Source organism: Arachis stenosperma, chromosome 5, assembly GCF_014773155.1.
Source record: "Arachis stenosperma cultivar V10309 chromosome 5, arast.V10309.gnm1.PFL2, whole genome shotgun sequence".
Lineage (NCBI taxonomy): Eukaryota > Viridiplantae > Streptophyta > Magnoliopsida > Fabales > Fabaceae > Arachis > Arachis stenosperma.
In genome coordinates, this window is record NC_080381.1 from 116576804 (window position 1) to 116594276 (window position 17473).

Consider the following 17473-nt stretch of genomic DNA (forward strand, 5'->3'; position numbering starts at 1 on the left):
TTACGTGGGTAATCTAAGGTTAGTGAATTGGGTTTGTAAGGATGGCCCAAGCGTCAAGAGAAGGTGGTTTCCGACTTGATTTGTGTTTGGAAGCCGCCGTCTGACTTGTATGTGTGAAAGAATGAGGAGTGGTACCTGCAAAGACACTCCGATGCCGTAATCAGCAAAGGGCTTATGCAGGTTTAGAGAATATTGGAACTTAGAGATACCTGAGGGTTGTCAGTGTATTTATAATGGTGATCCAATAACTACCGTCGGAGTAGTTCCACCTTTTAAGGTGGATAACCATCCCTTTATTTTAGGAAAGTTGAGATATGACTCCTGGAGGTGGGTTGAGAGATTTTAGGGACAGTTACTTATTTGAATAAGTGTTATTTGCCAACTATCCTTCAAGCCCGACTTCTTTGAGTAGGAGTCTTCGTTGAATCCGACCTCTTCTGAGGAGGTCGATGAGAAGCGAAGGCCAATCTTTGGATTGGAGCTTTTGGTGTGTTTTGACCCGGAGCTTTTGGTGTATTTTGATCAGGACCATAGTATTAGGTCAGAATATGAACAACAAAGTTTTTTTTTCTTTAAAATAAAAATAAATAAACAAGGGCAGCTGAATAAATAAACAAGGGCAGAAGCAGCAGCAACAACTCAGGATTATTTTACATTTCTGACCGAAGAACAGAGAAAAGTAATAGTGTCTCAATTAGATATAAACTTTAAATAAGGCAGAATGGTAATTAATGGTTAGAACAAATTAAAGAAGTAATCGATAGATTACAGTTAAAAGTTGCCTAACATTAATGTTTAAAGGTTCTTTCTTTTTCTTTTACTCTTTTTTCTTTGGGACATCAATTAATTTAAACGTTCATGTGACAAAATATTCCCTACAAAATGCCGTTACACTATGACTACCAACAAAATCTGCTAACAATATATAATGTAATAATAATTCGTGACTTCGTGTTTAATTGAGAGATGCAAATACAAAACAGTACAAATTCAAGGGACACTATATATGAGATTTACATGGCTATGTACAAAGTAGCAGCAAGTGGAAAATCAAATACTATAATCCTGAAAGAATTATATCAACATAACCTAACTGCAAAAATAATCAAGTCTTGGTCAGCAGCGCTGAGCACCAGTTAGAACCTACTTTGGCATATTATTTCAACCACCTCACCCATGGCCCTTGTGCCTTTGATTTCTAAAAGGCGCAGTGCCAAATCTTCTTCGTCGAACTGTCTTAACCCCTTGCTCACTCTCTTCAACACACCCACATCAAGTTCCTCGATCCACAGAGGCGCGCAATTTACAATCAAGCTTACGAACCCAGTCATATAAGCACGCCAGGTCGCATAATCACAGCGCAGTGATACTTTACTGTTCATGGCATTGGCAAGAAAATCTAAATGGATCCCAAGAATCTTTGGTCGCCGTCTCGATGTGGGCGACGAAGAGTCTATACCCCAAGCAAACATCCCACTTAGCACAGCAAAACATGCCAGTGCATAGCCTCTCAGCATGGCAACCTTTACTCCAGACTCTCCAACTTCCTGCTCAAAATCTAGAGTTGATAAAAACCAGGAAGGGAAAGTTTCGGTTAACAAAGATTGAACCAAACCTGAACCACCAGATATCCAAAGAAAGGAAGCCCCCAGAAGTGCGGCGTGCTTGACACGTGTCATTGATGCAGCAAGAGAAACATGTCCATATCTCATTCCATGCTTAGTCTTCTTTATCTTCTCCTGTTTACCCTTCAGCAACTCGCCGGTTACTATCTCTCTCACCGAAAGCATTAGAAGAGATAAAATCTCTTCTGTCAAGAATATGACGTCTCTAATAGACCTGTGAACTCTTAAGTAGAGAATCCCAGGGGCAACTGGGGACATCCCGCCATAAATGTGAGAACCAAAGCCATGACCAAGGAGGGCACCAACACCACCATTCTTATAAAGACAGGCAGAATCAAGCCCTAGGGTGGATGCAAAGCAACTCTTTAGGAGCTGAACTACAGCATCCCTACTGTGGTGGAAGACGGTTCTAGAAGCAGAGAAAACAAAAAAGTCACTCCATCGCTTTACCTTCTGAGCCCACAAAGAACCTACAATGGGCATGCATGGCCAGGGGCAACCAGCAGAAAGGGCAATCAACGACGGGCCAATCAACACAAGGATGCGCTCAGTATTTTTGTCCAGTTTATATGTTATGGTAAGGCTTAGAAAAGCTGCCAAGGGCAAAGGAAGTGTAGCTGGAACACTGCCATCTACATGCAACAGATCAAAATATAAAGTCAACAGATTGATTTTAGTAGAGAATAAAAACAAATTTTAGCTGTGCACAAACTCAAGAAAAGTGGATATTTCTAGGATAATCATACATCTCTTTGCTAATTGATAATTCATTCATCATCCATGAACTACTACTGAAGAGAATTACGTGTCAAATTAATTGAATTCAAGGGGAGTATGTAAAGATCACACTAACCTATAGCAAGGCTTGGGACATCAACACCTGTGGCCGCTAAAATTTTCTTGATCTGTTGGTCCACGGTTGATAAATTTGCTGCAGGGCTAGGCCAATCAGTTCCATTCATAAAAGCCGGCTTCCATAGGCCACGTGTAACTTCAGCTGATAAGTAGCTTACAGTTGTAGCCAAAGTTGCCGGAAGAAAATCAGCAAGATCTTTGAGACCTGGGACAAAAAGCAAGCTCATAACAATTATAGAGCTTATATTAACAAACTTAACCAACAAATAAGCATTGCCAACCATGTATATTGCATTTGCAAACTGTTAGGAAATGAGAGTAGCGAACAGAGAAATGGATTTCAATAACTGAATGATATTACAGTAGATTGGTTTAATATATATACTTCACCTGACTATAACTACTTGTCTACTTCAACTAAATTTAATCACATGCCGAATAGTAAGTTCTTATATTAAATATTAAAAGAAAGTAATCAAACAAGTTACTCCATGCCAACTCAGAAAGAAGCAGGCTTATTAGAGAAAATAATTACGTGAATACAGGATCAATTTGATGCACAAGCATCCTGCATTATGTAAGGCAGGGGAATTACTACATCTAAATGGTGTAATGTAGATTTGTAGACTACCTATTGTCAGTGGTTGATTCTAGAGCTTGAACTTGCGACCCTAAAGTCGCACAGAAACAACTTAAGCATTGCTTTAAGGCTCCCTTTCAAATAAATTATGTGAATGCTTGAAGAAAAAGGTTTTGGCTCAAGTGTCCTAGATATGGCCAAAAAGATAGTATATTAAAACATGAAAAACAGTGCCCAGTCAACCAAACAAGAGAGAAGCTTATGGTCACAATTGTTACAACACCAACCTAGAATCCTAGAAATTTTAGGCTTAAATATATTAACCATATGATGTGAGGACCTGATTTCTGAAGGTTTCCCTATCAGTTTTGTATCTACACCTACATTGAAGAATATCAATATGGCTGAATATGATAGGAGCCGGAAAAAAAAACCCAGATGAACAAGTTCACAAGCCAAAGCAGCTTTAGAGATAAGAATTCAGTTGAGCAAAATCCAAAAGCCAAAGCAACTTTAGGAGATAAGAATTCAGTAACATACGACATAATATATGGCCAGCTTCACATCTCTTTACCTACTTCTTGTGACTGAGTGTGGAATGAATGACAAGATAGGCTCTCAAAGAAGCATTGCATGTCTAACACAAAAAAGCATGGTTCCTTAAAGGAGCAATAATCAATTATTAAATTTATAGTACAAGACCTTTTACAGCCACCACTTCTACACTTTCAGTCACTTTTGACCTCACATCAAATGTGCCTATGATGCAAATAAAAAATCATCATCATAACAATAATAATTCATATTATTAATATAACCATCTTTGGATTATATTCAATTCTCCATGTATCATCAATGTGACAGATTCAACCATCTTTGATCCTTTCAACAAACACCCTTACCCCTCAATTCTGCATTCTCACTTGTTAAGGCCTGAATCACTATAATCCTGAAATAGCTGACAATTATACACAATTTAAAAGACATGAATACCTGTAGCCAATTCACGGGGAGAAACTCTTCCATGAGCACAAGCTGTAAGAGCAGCATCAAGAACGAACGGAACTGCTTCAAGAATATCCCATGCCGGCACCTTGAGTTTCATCAAAGCATCATCCAGTGAAGAACTAGATGAATTACTGCTTCCTGAAGTTGAAGGAGTCAACGACTGACCACTTCTATTTATTTTCCTGAACATTATGCTTAGTAGTGAATCAGCAATCTGATAAACAGGCCCTCCAGGAGCAAGAGCAGATCGGGTTGATGCGATACATTCTTGATGTTGTCGATACCAAGTTTTTAATTTTGGAAACGAATCCATAACTATGGGCTCTAGAGGAAGACTAATCATTTTTGAAAATCTCCTGCTGCTTATCTGATCTTTTGGTGATTTCCCAAACTCTGCTAAGCCACAATTCCGAACCAATAGAAGGTACTCAGGACCTAACTTCGATCCAAATGCTGGAGATGCTGCACCCGCCATTACATGTTCAATAGGTGGATGATTGAACCTCCACAACCTTAGTAGTAGAATAAATGCATTAGAGAACACTGCATGACAAGAGTTCTTTTCTCCACTTGCAGAACTCCATGACACATTAGGAACACATGAGCCAAAAACCTCACATATTGGCATTAGTGCAGCTGCAAGTAGAGGAACCTAAAAGAAGATGGCAAAACTAATACACAGTCAAGAAACAAGCTGAGTGCTTTATGCAGCAACAATAATGGTTTCCCAAGACTTTTGATATTCCCCTACTTTTCTTAAGTAAAAAGGTTATTGTAGCCTATTTGTCATGCACAAGTCAGAAAACAGAAGCAATTAAATTTGGACATACCGCACCATGGAGGGAGAACATCTGAACACTGTCTACGGATGAAGTTCCTACCAGGAGGACATTCAAAAATGGTGCATGGCTGATCAAATGGCTTTCACTTCCAGAGTAGTTGGGAGGAACTGCAAGTGACAGCAAGTTTATGATGAAAAATATGATGTGCTCCTGCAGACAACACAATCATTGTAATAACATAAAAATAAAGGGAAGGGAACAAAGTGAACAATTATATCACAAAGAGAGAGAAGGGGAAGGGGGGGATGGAAAATTAGTCTATGGCTTGCAAGGCTGTCTAAATCCAGAAAAAAAAAAATTGGCTTCAGGATTACCTGCACATTCCAACCACGTACTAGCGATGCCCCACAAAGAACAGTAACAGCAGATAACTTCTCTTCATCCGAGCCATTTCTTGCAAGCTCAAATATTTTCTCAATCTCCGCTAAGCTTCCATTAAATCCACGAGCTTAAATTCAGTTGTATTACCACTAGTAAATATACAAGAAAAAGCATCGTGTATGTGTATGTGAGTATGTGGGTGTGTGCGTGCTTGAACATATGATTTCAGGAAATGGAAAGGTACAACTGAAGGCCAGTTTTATTAGGCAATACTACAGCTGATCAGACCCACTACCACTTTCAAGCATGTGTCCCCACGAGTAAGTGCATACTTTAGGTGTATGTGTCTTAACTAATATCTATATATCCATCTTTCTTAACCACAAAACAAGTATTTTCCACACGAAATACACCCTTATATCCAGGATTTCTAGGTCTAATTAGGCAAATAGACTAGTAACTACCCTGCACAGGCTGCATCAATAAAAGGTACAATTTAACAAATTTGGTATTTCTTTTTTCTTTTATATTAGATGCAATATAATTATGATACTTCTGTATTAGTTCAATATTATGTATTTGACTTATCACATTATCATCTTTCTAATATTATTATTTTGGAACTAAATATTTTTTATAAAGTAATTTACTGATGAGACAAAAGAAATACAGAACCACAGGATCAGTCACCTTCCTAATAGCTATATGTCTATATATAGACATGTATCAAAAGACCTCTCTAGTTCCTCTGAATGGGATACAAAGAATCCCTTAGAAAGGGACAAATAAAACTGACATGAGGTAGCAGAATACCTGGAAGCAGGAGTTGCCACTAGGACATTAACCAACTGAGGAGTTAGTGGTGATCCCTTCACCAATGATGACCAGCTAGGTAAATGGTTAGGAATGCTGTGAGGTAGTTGATTGTAAGCCGCACTCACATAACCAGGCCAAAAATAAGCTGTAGTATCAATCAGTTTTCTTGCAATACAGGCCTCGACAATCAGATGCCACAAGTTACCAGCTACAAGAAAAAGCAAAAAGTAAGTTTCACACAGGTGGTGAAAATTGGAGGATACAAACATGAAAGGACTTGTGTAACTACCAGGGACGGATTTAGATGTATCGGTAGGCATATGCCCCCATTGATATTTTAGGATTTATTACAAAATATATAGGAAGTTATATGTTTGACCCTATAGTTTGTTTCATTTTGTTTGTCCACATATTAATTTTATTTTACATTAAGAGAACATTATTTACTAAGATTGAGTTATTATTAAGAAAAAGATACATAATTTAGTTGAATTCATCATAAGGAGATCAATGTAAGAAATTTATTAATGAGTATCCAAAAGTTTTTTTCAACAATTCATAAATAATTTTTTTAGGAAAAGGATAACATATTTAATTTACATTCATTAGTGAGTACATGAGACTTGTTAATAATAAAATATTTTTTATCAAAAGATTATTGTTCATTTGTTTTCTCATCTTACATTGTATCTATTTTCTTCAACTTCGTTTTTTCCCCTACAAGTTAATTTTTTTGGAACTGTCAAACTACCACATCTAAGGGAAAATGAAAAGAAGGAAACGAAAAAGTACAAACACTGACAGCAAAATTATAAAAGAATCCCACAGAACCAAGATAAAATTCCAACCATTAAATTAATGAAACTGAGAAGGGTCTGGACATATCTCAAGCAAAAGGATACAGAGCAAATTGCAACTATTGTCATGAGTTCCTTAGGTAACAAACACTTTTTACAGATTCAAATTCTGGAAGTAATTACTTACAGTAGTTTGTAGGCAACTCATTCACGTTCATGGATTCCAAGTATCCATTACCAACAGCATGCCCTGATACAAACATAGCAGCTTTGGCAGCAGCCTGATTGGCTACCGAGGTAACAGATTGAGGAGGATTCAGTAAACCCTCATAATTACCCAATAGCTGTAAACAGGTTACCAGTTCCTCACGACGCTCTCCCAAAGCCTGGTTGTCCTTACTTTGATTAGTAGGGCTACGTACAGCTTCTTCCATCAGTTCACCTTCCTCTTCTTCGATGATATTAGCAACCACAAGGGTTGTAATGCATAATAGCATACACAAGCAAGTATCAAGGCGGGGTACTGGACCCTCACTTGGATCCCGCTCCTAAATGAACACCAAAACGATAACAGAATTATATGAATGGATAGATTCCAATTGCATGCAGATTCGCATGGTCAGTGACTGGCATTCAGTCCAGAGCCAGTAAATCAATTAAATTTAAACCTGCCAACCAAACAAACAAAAACGTAGTATCCAAATGACATACTGTCTTGTCTTCCTTTCCTTTTTTTTTCCGGAAGACCAGATATATCATATGACCCCATCTTAGACATGACTTAGTCTAGCATTTCATACACAAACTCCCCATCCACACCCACCATCCACAAAATCATAAAATCATGTTTGTGCATTTCCTTCTACAAATCCCTTTCATCATATAAAGAAATCCCTGCCAACCAGCTAATTTTAGATTATCAACATCCATAGGATCAGTACTTACTCTTTGAACAAGTCGTAGTGCTGCAATCCATAATCCTAAAAAAGCCTTGTGCCATGAAGAGCCATTAACTGCTTTTAAAGCCTTCACCAGACCTGCAATAAGCAAATACCACTTACTAAGAAATAATTATACTGAAAGAGAGGGAGTCATATGGATGGAAACTATCTTAAAGCCTAGAAGAGTTCAATATTCATGATTTACTCATACCAGAAAGAACTTGAACAACACTAGTCTCTGCCACATTATCTCCATCCATTGCATCTTCAAGAACAAGATCAATAGGAAGCCAAAGCAAAGACCAAGTGTCATTACAGGATTGAACAGATCCAGCAGCAGCTGCCATGACTGCATTAAGTTCCAATTTACGTGTTGTTTTGCATTCAGGAGACAATAGTTTAAACCCTTTATTAGATTTCAAATCAAAAGGTAAAAGGGAGTCAGGAGTAACATGCTTCATGTTCCTCAAAACTAATGAATTTGCCGCAAGCCTCTGTAGTTGTTGAACAAAAGCCACCCAATGATTTGGCCTACAATACAAACATTAAAGATCAGCGTGCCCTCTCTCTTTTTGCTGCCTAAACCACTAGAATAAAAGAAATCTACTAAGCCTCGGTAATCTAGTTCGACCTAATTCACTACTGGAGATAAATCTTTTCCGGTCCTAATTTCACCTTACTTAACAAACAGGAAGCAGAGATGAACAATCTGAATCAACATAAAAGATTAGGTTGGAATACAGGCTTGCTTCAATCTACACCAAGACAAGGCTGAGCTCATCAATTACTCACATAGTAATTAACGATGGACCATTGATCAGTGGCACGAAAATAAATTCATGCATATGGTACAGAGGTATGACGACCAATCAGGATTAAGTGCAGTCATTAGCTGATGACAGAGAAATTCTCCGTGGCCAAACAACACAACTCGATTACTTATCTTTTTATTCACACATCATTTTGTACCACCAATATTGTCGAGCCATTTAGCATTTCGATTAAATAAGACACATTAATGAAAAACTCTAGAATGCAAACCAAGAGATAACAAAGCACTAACACCACCAAAATTTGAGTCATGATTAACACTAGAGCCTCTCTCTGAATGAATATAACAAAATATTTTTCTCCAGCTTCCTCTGTGTAAACCCATATTTGAAATCTATTAACCATTTAAACCTTGTATCATCTAGCTCAAGCTTAATTGAGCAGACTAACTATGGGGCAAAGCCATCCCTTCACTAGTTTTGACCTTACCTAAGGAGAAAGGCATGATCAACCAACTCTTCATATTTTAGTTACAGTGAAAGAAGGCTTCAATCTATACGAAAGCACTCCCTTAAACATGACTCGCAACTATAAAACTCCCATAATCCAAGCCAAGTGATAAGAAAGTATGAACAAACCACAAACAACTAAAGTTAACTCTGTTGACTTTAGTTGTTTGTGGTTTGTTCATACTTTCTTATCACTTGGCTTGGATTATGGGAGTTTTATAGTTGCGAGTCATGTTTAAGGGAGTGCTAAAACTACTACTACTGACTAAACCCCAAAATCATGAAATAAATTCAAAAAACAAGAAGCAAATTTAACGAGTAAATAATCAAATTAGTCCCTAAAAAATCACTCGTTCTCCAAATTGGTCCTGAAAGATTTTTTTTATTCAAATTTGTTCTTTAAAGATTTTAAATTAGTCATGTTAGTCCTTCCGTCACTTTGTTTGTTGATAATGTCAAAATTTACTAATGTTATACGTTAAGTGACACCCCATCACACCTAGAAGTCTTAATTGACTATTAACATTATTAGTATATAAAATTAGACAAAATCAACTCCAAATTGAAAGATTTCAATGTCTCAAGTTTTCTCTACAATTAGGTTTTATTTTGATCTAATTTCATAAACTTATTATGTTAATAGTCGTTAATAGTCAATTAAGACTCTATATGTGTACTGGAATGTCACTTAATGTGTCAATTAGCAAATTTTGACACCATCAACCAACAAAGTGACTAATTTAAAATCTTTAAAGAACAAATTTAATAAAAAAAATCTTTAAAAGACCAATTTGAGAAACAATGATCTTTCAGCGACTAATTTGGCCATTTACCCCAAATTTAACTAAAACTAAAAGCTTCTTACATGTTTCGATGAACCAGCGAAAGTATTCTCGAAGTTACTTTGTCACTCATGAACCTCGCAATTGTCTCAATAGCCATTGCCGTATTCGCCCGCTGCAAACCCTCTTTCTGCTCAGAAAAGTAGCTCCCGCCATCACCACCACCGTCACCACCCAAACCTCCATTATTATTCATCCACCACCTAGGCTTGTGCTCAAGCAACCCTTCATCTTCCAACGACGCCTCCACCAACTGCCACACAACCGTAAAAACGAACCTAACAATAACAACACCGCCAGCGCCGCCATCCTCAGATTCGCTGCAAGTACCGTACACCTTCGACAACTGAAGTGCAGCGTCAACGGAATCCATAACGGTACGGTAGTTAGGGGAAGTTATTGTGGAGGAGAGAGAAGAGAAGGCGTGGCGGTTGAGGAGGTCGAGGTAGAGGCGGAAGGCGGAGGGGTGGAGGCGGCGACAGGGGATGACGGCGGAGGAGAGGAGAGAGAGGACGAGTAGCGGAGGAGCGATGTTAACGGAAATAGATTTTTCTAGAAGCTTCCACGTGATAGGCACGTGATTTTCCCAGCAGATGTGGGAGACGAGACGGTAGGCTAGCTCCGGCGAGGGGAGGCGGACGGAGGCGGCGTTGAGGGCGGAGGTGAGCTGGATGGACCATAATAGTGGGTCCGTGTTGTGATGCTGCGCCCACTTGGTAAGCTCCAATACACCCTCCCACACACTGGCACTAACACTACGACCCCCACTCTCCGCCATTACAATTAGAATTGTTTTTCACACTCTTCAATTCTTTCTTCTCTCTTCTTTCTTCTTATTCTTATTCGTGTTCGAGTTGTGTTCTGAACACACTTACACAAAGAATCATTCACTGTGTGCTACTATTTTCTTCTTCCTTTCTTTCCCCCTCTTTTTTTCTTCTTCTTTTTTATGGGTTTGACTCTGAATTTCGATGTTTGAAGAGTCAACTTTGGGGGCGTGTTCCGTACGACAACCCTCAAACGACGTCGCTCTGTCCGGCCGCTTCACCTCGGATTTTTTTAATTTTATTTCTTTATTTTTTATTATTAATATTTTTTAAAAATAGTCTCCTTTTTTATTTTTATTTTGAGGAAGGAAAATATATTATGGAGTGTGTGTGGATCCGACCGGATTAGATTTGGATTAAATCTCAACCTGATTCGATTTGAATAGGATATTTATGTTTTTTGGGGATTATGTCCGATATGATGAGTACAAAAATAATAAATTTTTAAATAATAGAAATAACTAAAGATATATGAATATTTTTTTTTTTTCAATGGTTTTAATAACAGCAACAACATTTAAAATTGTCCAACATTCCAATGACAGGAAGCAACAAGTAATAACTAATAATACAAGCTGTGACATATCAATATTCTAAGAATGTGGCACAAATAAAAAATTAGGCAACGGATTCATTACTTTTTTTATGTGGGAGTAACATTAATTATCATAGAAATTTTTATAATTTGAACCTGTTTAATCTTCATAGAAATATTTATAATTTGGCCCTTTTTTTAATTTAATAATTAAATTATCAAAAATTTAATAATTAAAAAGTTATTTTTTATATTTTAATATATTTTTTCTTTTTTTAATTACAATTTTAAATAGGACAATTGTCTTTTTATACCACCATCGCACCACACTTTTAGATTTTTTTGTATTGTTGTACTTTATTTTTTTTATGTATTGTTGTTGTTCTTACTCATTTAGTATTTCAGAAGATCATTTTTATAGCCAGAGTTGTCGCACCACGATTCTATCACATACATATCCAGTCTACTTCTGCATTAAGTTTCGACATTATCGTTATGTTTTTCTGCATTATCACTAATTCTGAATTCGGTCTTTTTACTTCGTTTTTATCCTTATTAACTGTTCTTTTAAGGTTTTATTTTTATTTATTTTATTATTTTTTTCATGAAAATTATGTGAATTTAGATACTTTTGTTTTGGTAGGATTCTACAATAAAATAATTATGTAAATATCAAATAGATAATACTTGTCAAGTTAAGTATCTATGAAGCAATATTTTTTTATCAATAAAGATTGATGAATAGTTCAAAAGTGTTCTTTTTAGGTGACAATTGCATAAGATGATAAGCATTAATGAAAAATGTATTTTATGGCTTTCACTTGTTCCGTGAAACTTTCACCTTTTATTTCTAGAACATGAATTTTATCATAATCGTAATTATAATCATAATCATAATCTACGGTAAATTAGAAATTAGAAAAAAATTGTCACATTATGTATTCATCTTAAAAAACTTTTTTATTTTGACATCTAAGTGAAAAATGATATTAGAATGTAGTCTATTTTTGCTGACTATGTTTTAGATTTGGTGGATAGCCAACAAGTTAATTGTGAGAAATTTATTGTATGTTGGCACTAATTTTTTTTGGTGGTGAGATTTTGCTGAAAAAAAATTCTTAAAGTGTCAATGTTAGTAAATTAATAAAATAATATTTTAATCACCTTTGAATTTATAATATTTATTATTTGTGAGTCCTACTATTTTAATTTAATAGTAATTAATGGTATATTTTTTTCTCTAAAATAATAATACAACTTTAAAGGAGACAGATCCACTTTTACTAATACACTTCTTGTTATGCCAAAGACATCCATAGAGAACATCCATAAAGAACTATGAACTACTTGACATTCAAGATGTGATTCCTCATACTTCTCTTTTTTTTTTTTTGGCATATGTCTTTTAACTAAATGTTATTTTGTTGGTATTTATTATGTAGAAGGCAGACTTGTATTATTATTGTACATGTTGACTATTGTTTCAGGGAGATCATAACGAACGATATTGTCGGATTGAACCAAAATACATAACCTATTGATCCTCAAATGAAGTGTATTTTTTAGATTATTTCAAAAAAATTATTGTCCACGTACAAATATTTTTATACAAATTATTTATATTCACGCGCCTTTTACATTTTTTCTCCGTACTTCTTTTTTTTTGTGTAATTTTTTCTCTCGTTATCGTCGTCATCAACACCATCTCTTCCTCCTCCTCCTATTTCTCTTTCTTTTTCATTGAAATTTCTTCTCCTCTTTTCTTTTTCTTTTTCTCTTTCATCATCAGTTATCTTATTATTGAAGATAATAAATAATTCAGGTTCAGATTGTCAATTGAATCAGAACGAAATTGATTATTGTTTTGAATCCAAGGCTAAGGTGTGGTTCAATTTAGAAAAAAAAATATAACATTAGAGGAAATATTTTTTTACAGCAAATTTGGGTGTAGTACGAAGATATTTGGGTATAACACGAAGATATTTGGGTATATTTTAAGAATTTTTTTGTGTATTTTTATTCTGATAAGTTCCGTATAATTCAAAACTCTTCTTCTTCCTCCTTCTCATCTTCTACTGTTTCTTCTTTTTTTATCATTATCACCATCTTCTTCTTCTTCTTTTTTTTATTTATTTTTTTCTTTTTATTTTACCTTCTCAAGTTTTTTCTTGTTTTACTCTTTTAACAAGAATAAAAACAAAAAAATCAAACAAAGAAGAAGAAGAAACACATAATGCTGCAAAATTACTCGGAAGAGGATAAACTTACATTCATTTAACTAAAAGAAAGAAAGAAATAAGGAAAAAAAAGAAGAAGAAAAAAACAAAGCATTAGAGAAAATATTTTTTTGTATTTGCAGCAAATTTGGGTGTAACACAAAAATATTTGGGTGTATTTTTATTCTAATAAGTTTTGTATAATTCATAACTCTTCCTCTTCTTCCTCTTCATCTTCTACTGCTTCTTCTTCCTCATATTCTTATTTCATTTTCTTATAATTTTTTTTGGGAGAAAAAATCAAACAAAGAAAAAAAATACATAATATTGCAAAATCAATAGAAAAAAATGCAGCAACAACAATAGTAATAAAAAAAATAACGATGAAGATGAAACACGCGAAGAAAAAGGAGGAGAAACGCAGAGAAGGAGAAGAAGAAAAAGGAAGATGAGGAGTAGAAGGAGAAACGTGAAGAAGAAAAAGTGTCTTCATAATGGTGAGTGAGAACGCGCTTTGGAAACGGTTGAGTGACGCGCGTGTTATCACGTTCCAGTGAGTGAATGTAATTTTTGTTAGATTTGGCCTAACTTAGAAGCCAAAAAGACTTGTATGTGTAGCATAACTCATTTAAAAAAGTGTCAAATTATAAACTCAGGATATGTTTGAACTTTACGCCAAATCATAAACTCAATGTATCTTTGAACTTTGCTATTGGATATGTCTAAAATGAACACAATAATTATGTGTTTATTGGATGTGCTGTGTTTATATAGACTATTAGATTTTATTAGATGAAAATCAAAGACTAATATAAATAATACAGAATATTCTAATACATAAATAAATACTTTAAATGACAATATTTTAATATATAAGACTTTAAATGATAACAAAATATTTTATTTTTAAATAATTAAATATAAAATATATTAATACAAAATATATGAATGTTTTTTATTCATTAAGAATAATTATTATGCAAAAATTGTTTATAATATTAACAAATTATATTAAAATAATATTTTAAACTGTAACATAAAAATATAAAATAATTAAAATTTTATTTTATATTACTTGACAAAAAATTAGATTATTATATTTAAAATTTATTAATTAACTAATTTTGTTAAAGATATTATTATATAATATAATTTTTTATCAAAATATTTTAAAAATATAATTTATTTAAAATATTATATATAACACATGCAAATATTAACCTTTTTATTTTTTTAATTTTTTTAAAACAGAATAAATAATATAATTCTAAATACATACTGATTCGTCCGTGTACTGAGACGGCCGAGCTTTAGCAATTTCGAGCAAGCTGTCAGCAGAGAGAAAGAGCTATAAGTCGTCCAGGACCGAACACCGCGGTGGGAATACCTTCAAAAGATACTCCGATACTCAAGTCAGTAATAATCTCTAGTAAGTGTATTAAGTAAATATAAAGACTGAGAATAGAATCTGATCATTTAGCCGAGAATACTAGTTCGGCTTTATAGACATTGTTTTACCGTTTCCGTGGATAAGTCCGAGTTAGTGGGTTGGTTATCATATTCTGTTTTGGTGATCAGATTTGTTTAAGCACGTTTCTTATTTTCGGATAAGTGGGTCCGATCTTATCTGATTTCGTTCCTAGCTTATTAGGTGGCCGAGGTATGTCGGGACGTATCATAGCCCCCAAGCTTGCCTTGGTTTGGACAGAACAAAGGCAAACTTTTTTCTCGGTATTGTCATATACCTCGGCCAAGGATTTTGTTTTTGCGTCTGTGCCCTTCAGCCCCCAAGCTCGGCTTAGTTCTATGGCTGGATTTGAAACGTTTGCAGCTTTAAATGCTTGCTTCGTTCTTCGTACTTTAATGAGTGATTGATTTGACATGCGCTGCGTCTTCCAAGGAGCCCCTGACCGTGTGATTGAGGGGTTTTGATTGTGGGTTTTTGAATGGTTGGGATGGGGAGTTGACATTTCGGATGTAACTGCCTTATGTGCCTTATGTGCTTGTAATGAGCATGCCTCCTACATTTGCTCTTTGTTGTTTTTGACATTGTTTGTTTTTCTGAAAAAAAAAATGAGCAAAAAAGGTGAGCGTTAATCTGTGTTTTCTGTCTCTTCTTCCTCTGTTTGTTTTTCTTGTTTTTGCTTCATGGAAGGCGAAAAGGTTTGCACTAATGAAGGTGATTTATACGGCTGGGTTGATGTCACAGCTCAAAATGAGCCATGACTGGCGCTCAAGAAAAAGAGTTCCCTAGCAAGCCTAACAGATTCAAATATAAAATAAATAAAAAGGTTACAAATAATTTTTGATAAATTTACACTTTCTAGAATGAATAATTACATAATTTAACAAAAATAAAATAAATAAATATAGATGGATCCTGCCTGTGACATATGGAGCAGATGACGTCTAAGATCTCAACAAGAAATAGAACCTATTGCAGATCATTACTCTTACATAGAAAGGCTCACATAATCAAATACTTATTCCTGAAAAAAATATTTTTTAAAAAAGGGGTGAGTTTTACAACTCAGTGACTAGACATTACATCTATAATTCACATGAGACAATCTAAACATTATTATGAAAATAATTTTAGTTAGAAAATAATAATTTATATGAATAAGTGAATCAATAAGGGAGTTCTCATACAAAAATCAAATCAAAAGTCCACACTTGGGCAGTTCCACCTCCAAGGGTAGCCCTTTCCTCTAGTGTGTTCGTACGGAATAACAGATCCAACGTGTGGCCTACACGTTAGGCTAGTAACGCCCCTACTAGCTGATGTCTGAGCCAGATGCATCTAGGTTAACGTCATAACCGCTGTTAACTACGGTTTTCTAATACGAGTCTCCCAAACCAATTCAAAACATATAATTTCAAATACAACCAATCTTTAATCTTTCAAATATATACAGTATCAAATCGAATCAAATAATACTCTCTTATCAAAAATCCTTTTCAATCATATGAAATGTCAAATATACTTTACAGATTCATAGTATATGAGTGAGTATTCACAATACTTTAATGTTTCAAAAACACATATTCAATAAAATCGAATATTCTAAAATAATACAAAACTTCATCAAACATGTATATAGTCTCATGTGCAAATTAAAAATTCGAATTTCACAAAAATAATATTTATTAATTCTAATAAATCCATTATTAAAATCAATTCAAATCCTTTGTTAATAACTTGTAAGTATAGTCATAAATTCAAGCAGCATATATCAAAATAATTATAGATGTAAAGCCAAATAATTATAAATGTAAAGTCTACTCACAACTTAGTCTCAAGGGACTGAAGATACCAAATCCGGAGTACCGAACTAAAGGGTACGAAAGAGCGTAAAAATTTGGACGGAGGCAGCAGCAGCTCCAACTTTAATTTTCAAACATACCTTGGCAAAACTAAGACAGAACTAAGACAGAGATATATGCTATAATAATTAGAAGATCACAGCAAAAAAAATTAGAAAAATGGCAGCAAAGCAAGGGTGGAGGAATTACATATTCAAAAATGTTAGAATTGGAATTAAAACTAGAACAAGGGCAGTGTTGTTTCACAGACAAGAATACAGGAGGTTGTGGTGGGTGAATGGGACCGAAGCAGTGACTAAAGTGGTGGGTTTCAGCGACAGTCAAGCCTCCTTCCCTGCGACGGCTCCTTCGGTGACACTGGCACGATGGCGACGGTGCGTCTTCGACGGTGACGGGTAGTGAGGTGCGACGGAGACCCTGGCTCGACGGTGGCTGGACAGCGGCGGAGCACAACGGCTCCTCTTCTCCCTTGCGGTGCCTCTGGCTCACAACGCGCACTCTCTCCTTCGACGATGGCAGCAGCGACGATGTCTCCCTCTTCTTGCGTGGTGGCTCGGCGTCTTGACGGCAGTGGTGGTGCACGACAGTGGCTGGTGACAGCGCGGTACCCTTCCTCTCTCGGATTCCTTCTCCGTGCTCTCCCTTCCCTCTTCTCCAATCG

General features: G+C 35.4%; 1 protein-coding gene across 1 annotated transcript; it reads right to left on the bottom strand.

The window, feature by feature from the left end:
- Nucleotides 1–931: 931 nt before the first annotated feature.
- LOC130981660 (mediator of RNA polymerase II transcription subunit 33B-like) lies at nucleotides 932–10852 on the bottom strand. Its single transcript, XM_057905283.1, has 10 exons — nucleotides 9931–10852; nucleotides 7997–8316; nucleotides 7790–7881; nucleotides 7032–7392; nucleotides 6045–6255; nucleotides 5225–5339; nucleotides 4899–5060; nucleotides 4054–4720; nucleotides 2479–2685; nucleotides 932–2257 (listed from the first exon to the last, which is right to left on the bottom strand). The coding sequence occupies exons 1-10, from the start codon at nucleotides 10683–10685 to the stop codon at nucleotides 1137–1139; spliced, it is 4011 nt and encodes a 1336-aa protein (XP_057761266.1). The 5' UTR covers nucleotides 10686–10852; the 3' UTR covers nucleotides 932–1136.
- Nucleotides 10853–17473: the final 6621 nt, after the last annotated feature.